The sequence below is a fragment of the Oncorhynchus mykiss genome, chromosome 12, assembly GCF_013265735.2.
Source record: "Oncorhynchus mykiss isolate Arlee chromosome 12, USDA_OmykA_1.1, whole genome shotgun sequence".
NCBI classification, from domain to species: domain Eukaryota; kingdom Metazoa; phylum Chordata; class Actinopteri; order Salmoniformes; family Salmonidae; genus Oncorhynchus; species Oncorhynchus mykiss.
Window position 1 is genome coordinate 26729862 of NC_048576.1, and position 9487 is coordinate 26739348.

The window sequence follows — 9487 nt, forward strand, 5'->3', positions numbered from 1 at the left end:
AAGGAAACACCACGATTCTGGTTGTTGTGGTTCGGTTTTCTAAGTCCTGCCATCTCATTCCTTTGCCCGGTCTCCCTACGGCCATACAGACTGCGGAGGCCCGGTTTACACACGTCTTCCGGCACTACAGGGTGCCTGAGGATATAGTGTCTGATCGGGGTCCCCAGTTCACATCAAGGGTCTGGAGGGCGTTCACGGAACCTCTGGGGTCTCGGTCAGCCTGACCTCAGGGTTTCACCTCAAAAGTAATGGTCAGGTGGAGAGAGTTAACCAGGATGTGGGTAGGTTTCTGTGGTCTTATTGCCAGAACCGGCCGGGGGAGTGGTCGGCTTTCATCCCCTGGGCAGAGATGGCCCAAAAGTCCCTCCGCCACTCCTCCACTAACCTGTCTACGTATCAGTGTGTACTAGGTTATCAGCTGGTTCTGGCACCGTGGCATCAGAGCCAGATTGAGGCACCTGCGGTGGATGAACGGTTTCGGCGCACGGAGGAAACCTGTGACGCTGACCATGTACGCCTTCAACGGGCGACAGAAGGCGAGCGCCGACCGCGAGGCCCAGGCTCTCGACACAAAACCTGCCCCTTCGCCTGCCCTGCCAGAAGCTGGGTCCGCGGTTTGTGGGGCCATTTAAAGTCCTGAGGAGACTGAACGAGATATGTTATAGGTTGCAGCTACCCCCCGATTATCGTATTAACCCCTCATTCTATGTGTGTCTCCTCAGGCCGGTGGTGGCTGGTCCACTCCAGCAGTCTAAGGTGCGGGAGGTTCCTCCGCCCCCTCTGGACATCGAGGGGGCCCCGGCATATAATGTGCGAGCCATCATGGACTCAAGGCGTCAAGGCCTTCTGTACCTTGTGGAGAGGGGTACGGTACGGAGATGCTGGGTGCCGGTGGAGGACATCCTGGTCCCTTCTTTACTGCAGGAATTTCACCGTCTCCACCCAGATTGCCCTGCGCCTCGCCACCGAGGCCGGTGTCAGCACGCTGCTGGAGCTGCGCGTCAGTGGGGGGGGGGGGGGGGGGGGGGGGGGGGGGGGGGGGGGGGGGGGGGGGGGGGGGGGTACTGTCAAGACTTCCGCCAAAGTTGGTGCTTCTCCTTGTTCGGGCGGCGTTCGGCGTCACCGGCTTTCTAGCTGCCACCGATCCACGTTTCTTTTTCTATTTGTCATGTCTTGATTGTACACACCTGGTTCCCATTACGTTATTATTATTTCCCTATTTAACCCCCTGTTTCTCATTATGTTTTGTGAGTGATTGTTCCTGGTTTTATTTTAGTATTTTGTGTTAGGGTTTGTTATCCCTGCGTGGATTTATTGGCAGAATATTTTTCTGAGTAAAGTACGTTATTTTACTCAGTTCTGTGTCCTGCGCCTGACTCAGGCGCCTGACTCATAATATTGGAGCTATATCGCTAGTGACAGAAGAAATTTGTATACAAAGGACTCTTATTTACCCATCATTCCCCATTTAGCTTCTGATTCCATCAATGTCTTTAAGACAGGAATCCCTGATTTTTGTACCGTATTACCGTATTACGTATTACCGTATTACACAATTATAGAAATGATTCAGGTTATGGAGGCTGCCATTATTTTTCACAGCATTTCCGTTTTAATAGAATGACATTCAAATATTGAGAGAACTGGAAATGTATATATTTTCACATAACCTTGTGAAAGTAAAAATGTGAAAATGTAAACTACAGCCACCTACATACTTTTTAGGTTGCTCATATCAAAATCGAGCACCACTGCCACTATCCGTGGATAATCAAATCCTACCTTCTGAATAAGATAATACTACTTGAAGATGTTTTACTTATTCCTAAATAAAACAGAAACCTGTTTCCAAGCAATGTTTGAGTGTAGGATGTAGGATGTAGTGAGGCAGTGTACTGTATACATACTTGCATCACATATTCATAAGTAAATGGCAATAGACCATGACACATACAATATAGATCACATGGTCCCCTTTATTCCTGCTAGTCTACATGTTATGATGAATTTTTAACATTACAGTGGGGAATGTGCTTAGTGTAGGAACCTTAGTTGGTATTGTAAGATAATTTACAAGGCAGGAAACAATTGAGATAAGTAATCTCTTCATGTGTGAGACACAGAGAGCTTGTTAAATCAAGCAGATAGGCTTTTCTGACATCCTTATAGGGACTCACTGACACTTGTCCATTGTACTCCACTGTATTTCTTAGCTATGCTTAGAGAAAGAGGCAAAGCATTGTGCACTATGGTTAAAATCTCACCATTTTCCTTGTTGCTCCAAAGAAACATACAATGTTTTCCATCAAAAGTACTCCCAACACTCCACTCAACTTTCACAAATGGCAAGGTGTTGATTTGTATCCTTCTATTCCAAAAGGATTGGGATAAGTTCAGTTTAGAGATAAGTCCACTGTTACGCAGACGGTGAGAATGTGAGGATCATCCATCCAATGACGAAGTAAAAAAGGAAGACAGGATACACCACCAAAGCTTTGCGATTGGGAGGCTGGCAATCTGCTAAGAAAGCTGTAGAGGCTGGGGGGAAATCATATACATACATACACTCATGAGTTATCAGTGACTTGTTTTATGATAAGATTAGACAGTAATAATATATTCAAATGTAGTACTAATGTTATGAGGAACATTAGAAGGTGAATCTTTATGCAACAGCTCCACCTACTGGAAGTCAGTATGACTGCAAACAGTCAATGTGTTTGTAGAGGTGTGTTTGCACCAATAAATATAGCCAACTAAATTTAAACAAATATAATTGTCTCCTTATGAAAAGGACCTTCCTTACCAAACGTGGACCAACTGAATGATGCTGTGACCACAATTAGTCGGACGATAAAGCTGAACCCCCAAGACCCACCCAGCAGCACTAGCCTACAGACGACCATTGCCACGGTCAGAGGCATGATGCAGTAGCCTAGCACACACAGGCTCTGGAAAAAAGATCTAGAGAGGGAGGGAAAACAGGCATTTATAAACAAGGTTTAAATTAATAAATTAAATTAAGGAACTAATCATATTACAGTATACAGTGGGGCAAAAAAGTATTTAGTCAGCCACCAATTGTGCAAGTTCTGTAATTTTCATCATAGGTACACACTTCAACTATGACAAACAAAATGAGAAAAAAAATCCAGAAAATCACATTGTAGGATTTTTAATGAATTTATTTGCAAATTATGGTGGAAAACAAGTATTTGGTCAATAACAAGTTTATCTCAATACTTTGTTATATACCCTTTGTTGGCAATGACAGAGGTCAAACGCTTTCTGTAAGTCTTCACAAGGTTTTCACACACTGTTGCTGGTATTTTGGCCCATTCCTCCATGCAGATCTCCTCTAGAGCAGTGATGTTTTGGGGCTGTTGCTGGGCAACACAGACTTTCAACTCCCTCCAAAGATTTTCTATGGGGTTGAGATCTGGAGACTGGCTAGGCCACTCCAGGACCTTGAAATGCTTCTTACGAAGCCACTCCTTCATTGCCCGGGCGGTGTGTTTGGGATCATTGTCATGCTGAAAGACCCAGCCACATTTCATCTTCAATGCCCTTGCTGATGGAAGGAGGTTTTCACTCAAAATCTCACGATACATGGCCCCATTCATTCTTTCCTTGACACGGATCAGTCGTCCTGGTCCCTTTGCAGAAAAACAGCCCCAAAGCATGATGTTTCCACCCCCATGCTTCACAGTAGGTATGGTGTTCTTTGGATGCAACTCAGCATTCTTTGTCCTCCAAACACGACGAGTTGAGTTTTTACCAAAAAGTTATATTTTGGTTTCATCTGACCATATGACATTCTCCCAATCTTCTTCTGGATCACCCAAATGCTCTCTAGCAAACTTCAGTCGGGCCTGGACATGTACTGGCTTTAGCAGGGGGACACGTCTGGCACTGCAGGATTTGAGTCCCTGGCGGCGTAGTGTGTTACTGATGGCTTTGTTGGCTTTGTTACTTTGGTCCCAGCTCTCTGCAGGTCATTCACTAGGTCCCCCCGTGTGGTTCTGGGATTTTTGCTCACCCTTCTTGTGATAATTTTGACCCCATGGGGTGAGATCTTGCGTGGAGCCCCAGATCGAGGGAGATTATCAGTGGTCTTGTATGTCTTCCATTTGCTAATAATTGCTCCCACAGTTGATTTCTTCAAACCAAGCTGCTTACCTATTGCATATTTAGCCTTCCCAGCCTGGTGCAGGTCTACAATTTTGTTTCTGGTGTCCTTTGACAGCTCTTTGGTCTTGGCCATAGTGGAGTTGGGAGTGTGACTGTTTGATTTTCTGGATTTTTTTTCTCATTTTGTCTGTCATAGTTGAAGTGTACCTATGATGAAAATTACAGGCCTCTCTCATCTTTTTAAGTGGGAGAACTTGCACAATTGGTGGCTGACTAAATACTTTTTTGCCCCACTGTATGCATGTTTAAATGCTCTCATGTCAATATTTTTAATACTGGAATAATTTCACTATAATGATTGGAAGCCAGATATAAAGTTGGGCAGTTGGAAATGACAGACACGTACATGGTGCCTCCCAACAGCTTCGAGTTCAGTGTGATGATGACAGATCCAAACCAGATGATCACAAACACCTCTGCAAACTGGGGCCCTCTGTCCTCCTTACTGTCAACTGAACCACCCTGCAGCATCCTAAAAAAGCAGGAAGGAAAGATTATCAATCCATAGCTCATCCTTCTCTAGTCATCCTTCATTCTCAAAGAGTGTTAGCAGTTAGTATATTCTGCTACTACATTGAAACGTTAATACTCACAGAGCCAGTGTCACGCAGAGCAATAATGGTCCCCACAAGTCCCCTGGAAAAGAAGACGAAGTAAACACAATATTCCTACTAAAACATCAAACACATTTAGCATTGTCACATTCTCCTAGGTAGTATTGGAGAGAGCTAAAATAATATTAAAACACCTGGCACATTTTGTTTGCCACATTTTCCTAGGTACTACTACAAATGTAATTTAATATAATGTTTTTCATATCATTATACTGTTATCCTTGTACACATTGGTTAAATATATTACCAAGTTAGATACAGCTTTGTCATATCATATAACACCACTTGTTCATTGTGTTGGAATAGTTTAAAAGATGAATTCATCTTTCAAAGTACACAGTACTCACAGTCTCTCAGTAGCGCTGAACTCTTCTTGGGATACATCACATGAACAAACTTTTTCCCCACTGCTTTCAGATCTCGCAACTGTAAATGAGACATGAGGGAGATTTTAGAAGTGCCATGTATCAGGGAAGGGCCAAATTAAAGGTGTCATTAAATGCATACATTTTTATATCACTATCAAATAATTTCAGGGTAAAAGGTACCTTTACTGTAATAGATTTCAAATAGGGAAAAATTGCTTTTTAACAAAAAAACTATTTCTCAAGCAAGAATAAGAATGGTCTGAGTGGGAGGGGAAAACTGAAAACTAGCCGTTATTGGCAGAGAGGTTTGGAACTCTCTTTGTTATTGGTCTATTTTCCACCAGATCAGTCTAATCCTGAATGCTGATTGGTTAAAAGTGCATACATGCTGGTGTCTATTCCACAAGTTACCACCAGCTAAATCTCATGTTAAAATGTTGATTTACTCTGTTTCATCTGACAGCACAATCCACTGTCTCATCAGCCCAGCCAGGCACTTAATAAACTTGAGCTCCACTATAAAAAACATCTAGACATTATCTCACGTCTTGTAGACTAACATCTTGTTTTCAACAGCGGAGATTTGTATAAACCTTGCAGTCTGTCTCTCTGACATTTCAACATTGTTTCAATATTCAAATTCCATCTCCTGCTGTCCCATAGTAATGAACGTGTCAGGAGTAGAAATCATGAATCAGCTGTCATAATTTTATGGATATATACAAAGAAATGTAAAAAAAGGTAAAAAGAAACGAAGTGCAGCTAGTTTGCAGTCTTCCCAGCTTCAGTTTGAAGTGATTGTGTTAGCTGTGTTGTTGGCTAGCTCCTTTAAACAACAGTGTCCTGATGAGAGAGCACAATGTCTATGTCAGGCGAAATCACACCTCATTAGCTCATTGTTATGGATGTATCCAAATAAATGTTACTAGAAAACACCTTAAACATAAGCAAATGCAGCTATTTTTCTGTTATTCTTGATGCACTTTTTGAAGTGACTGTTTGCTAGCTGGAGTTGGCTAGCTAGTAAGCATGGGATAAGAATGTTGCCAGCCAGTATGACAATGGAACATTTAGAAATAATTACTGGGTCACGTCCATAGATACAGAACAAAAACAATGAACAACTGGGTCGCGTCTCTGGCAACCGAATTGATAGAACGAATGACCAGCCTGCTTGGGTAGCAACCCTAGATTTGTGTCGGGACAATATCTTGTGGAAGGATGAAATAGTATGAATAGTTTTGAAAAGAAAATATGTCAATCATTATTTGAATACGTTGGTAACCCAACGTATTATAAGTGATAATGCCCTCTTAGCTGGTGTTTGGAGGATATATTATCACGGTTTGCTAAACACCAGCTTGTCAGGCATTATCACTTAATTATAAAACAGGTTGTTCAAATCCTGGATGCTGATTGGTTGATAGCAGGCAGTTATTCACGATAATTCCCATAAGATGCCTTAATTCAAATTGAAGTAACAATGGGCATCCACTGTCCCGCAGACCAACCAAGCATTCATAAACTTAATCTCCCCTGGAAAAAAAAAAGAGTCAAGACATTATTTCCGCATGCTTCTTGCCTAGCATTTGGTTTGGTACAGCGGAGGTTAATGTAAGCCTCGCTGTGTGCCCATCTGACCTATGCAACATGTTGCAGTTAATGGATTTTTCCAAAGAAAATGCACATAGCTTGCTGTTATTTCAGTTGCTTGATGCGATTGTGTGTAGTTTGCTGCTAAGCAAAGGAGGAGTAACAGAATTTTCCTAGCTAGCCTTCATAATTAACTTTAATGTTATATTATTGACTTGACAATCTGCTGATGTTTGCTTATTTATACATTATTTAACAAATCATTATTTGATGAAGTTCTTGTTACCCATTTATACAATATTTATGAAAACATTATTTATTGAAGTTCTTGTCTCTCATCATCATTGAACCTATGCTAGCTAGCTACATGCCAATGATTTGTTTAGCATAGCAGCATGGAATGAATAGAATGAACGACTGCGTCAAAACATCCCAAAATAATTCATGATCAGCCTGTTTGGTTAGCAACTTCACAACTAACTGGCCTTTGCCCCCGAATATATCGTCTGGTGGAAGGATAAAATCAAACTAATCAAATTTACTCATTTATTTTATTTCACCTTTATTTAACCAGGTAGGCTAGTTGAGAACAAGTTCTCATGTACAACTGCGACCTGGCCAAGATAAAGCATAACAGTGCAACACAAATAACAACACAGAGTTACACATGGAATAAACAAAAGTCAATAATACAATAGAAAAAGTCTATATACAATGTGTGCAAATGAGGTAGGATAAGGAAGGTAAGGCAATAAATAGGCCATAGTGGCGAAATAATTACAATATAGCAATTAAACACTGGAGTGATAGATGTGCAGAAGATGTGTGCAAGTAGAGATACTGGGGTGCAAAGGAGCAAAAAAATGTATAATAATAACAGTATGGGGATGTGGTAGTTGGATGGGCTATTTACAGATGAGCTATGTACAGGTGCAGTGATCTGTGAGCTGCTCTGACAGCTGGTGCTTAAAGCTAGTGAGGGAGATAAGAGTCTCCAGCTTCAGTGATTTTTGCAGTTCGTTCCAGTCATTGGCAGCCGAGAACTGGAAGGAACTGCGGCCGAAAAGGTTATTTAAATAACCTTTTTTTAATGAAAACATGACGTTAATCTTTTTAAATGTTGGCAACCGTTTTATAAAAGCAATAAGGCCCTAACAGGGATTTATTACACGATAATCCTCTGGTTCTCATGTTTTATTACTTAATTAACCAATTTTTCGCATGGTGATGTCACCATAGAAAGCCGAAACTCCCATCCATGCAAACCTGCTGATTAGAAGATCCTGTGTAGATTGTATTTTCAACTAGCAACTATCAGGCAATAAAACTGATATAAATCTTTCACACTTTTACAGTGTCACACTTTTACAGTGTTCGCTTCATCAGCTGTTGTACAATTTGATATAAAATACAGGGGGGGGGACACATTTTTGACTGCACTAGGCCTTTAAAGATTCAAGTATGTACACAAAGAGGGAAATCTTACTATGGTATCTTTAACAGGTTCATCCAGTGTGGAGTATTTTTTGTCCTGACTCGGTGTTCCAACAGGGACATTGATCTCCCCCTCAACAGCAATGTCCCCTGAAATGGACACATCTGACAGACCTGCAAACTGGAAATAAGAAACACAGGTACAAATAAATTAGACATTTGGCTCTCAATAATGACAACCGATTATTCTATTTCAGCTTAGCTATAAAGTTAGTTTCTATATGATAATTCAATGCGGTCTTATTACAATATTTGGTTTGGGTGCTGCTGTTGGCACATGCATGGTGGAGAGCTAGCTTGGCTAAACAGACATAATACAGTAACGTTAGATAGCTACTGTTCTCCCTCTTGCTTCGTTCCGCAACGAGTCATTGTTTACATGGCTAGTTAAAGAACTAATCGATTCTCTCTCCAGGTTTTGGAAGCCATTGAGAACTTTTGCATGGACGGTGACTTTACTGAACATACAACAATGTTACTGTAAGCGTTTTCCTTTCCATGGAGTGTTGGTTGTGTAGTGCTAACCAACTTCAACACCAATGTTGACATTCCCTCATCTGTATTTAATATTAACACCACGCCTACAAAAACATTAATGTATACTATGTAAATGTGGTATATATGAACACGAATAGTTACGTTATGTGCTTTCATCTTACCATAAATTTACTTGTCTCCTCCACTTCCACCATTTTCTCTGTCCACACGGATATGAAACGTCATCCAAATGTTTTGACCAGGATGTCAAGTGCCTAATGCTGCGTTCTAACCAGGTGGGAAGGTGGTATTTACCAGTTGTGAAATCGTAAATATCAGTTGGAAAGTTTCCACATGCTAACTTTTTAGCATTTGTGGCACAAATCCCATTCAAGTCATGGGACCGATATTAGCATTGTTTTGCATATCATGTCCAAATCATCCGAAAGTATCTCGGATTGATTGACAGCTCAGCATTTAACACCATAGTGCCCTCCAAACTCGTCATCAAGCTCGAGACCCTGGGTCTCGACCCCGCCCTGTGCAACTGGGTACTGGACTTCCTGACGGGCCGCCCCCCAGGTGGTGAGGGTAGATAACAACATCTCCACCCCGCTGATCCTCAACACTGGGGCCCCACAAGGGTGCGTTCTGAGCCCTCTCCTGTACTCCCTGTTCACCCACGACTGCGTGGCCATGCACGCCTACAACTCAATCATCAAGTTTGCGGACGACACTACAATGGTAGGC

At 41.8% G+C, this 9487-nt stretch overlaps 1 protein-coding gene across 1 annotated transcript; it reads right to left on the reverse strand.

Annotated features, from left to right (window-relative positions):
- Positions 1-1589: 1589 nt before the first annotated feature.
- On the reverse strand, positions 1590-9176 carry LOC110537285 (protein YIPF6). The gene is made up of 7 exons (XM_021623209.2): positions 8920-9176; positions 8253-8381; positions 5153-5231; positions 4785-4827; positions 4538-4663; positions 2807-2964; positions 1590-2538 (listed from the first exon to the last, which is right to left on the reverse strand). The coding sequence occupies exons 1-7, from the start codon at positions 8950-8952 to the stop codon at positions 2417-2419; spliced, it is 690 nt and encodes a 229-aa protein (XP_021478884.2). The 5' UTR covers positions 8953-9176; the 3' UTR covers positions 1590-2416.
- Between the last annotated feature and the right edge of the window lie 311 nt (positions 9177-9487).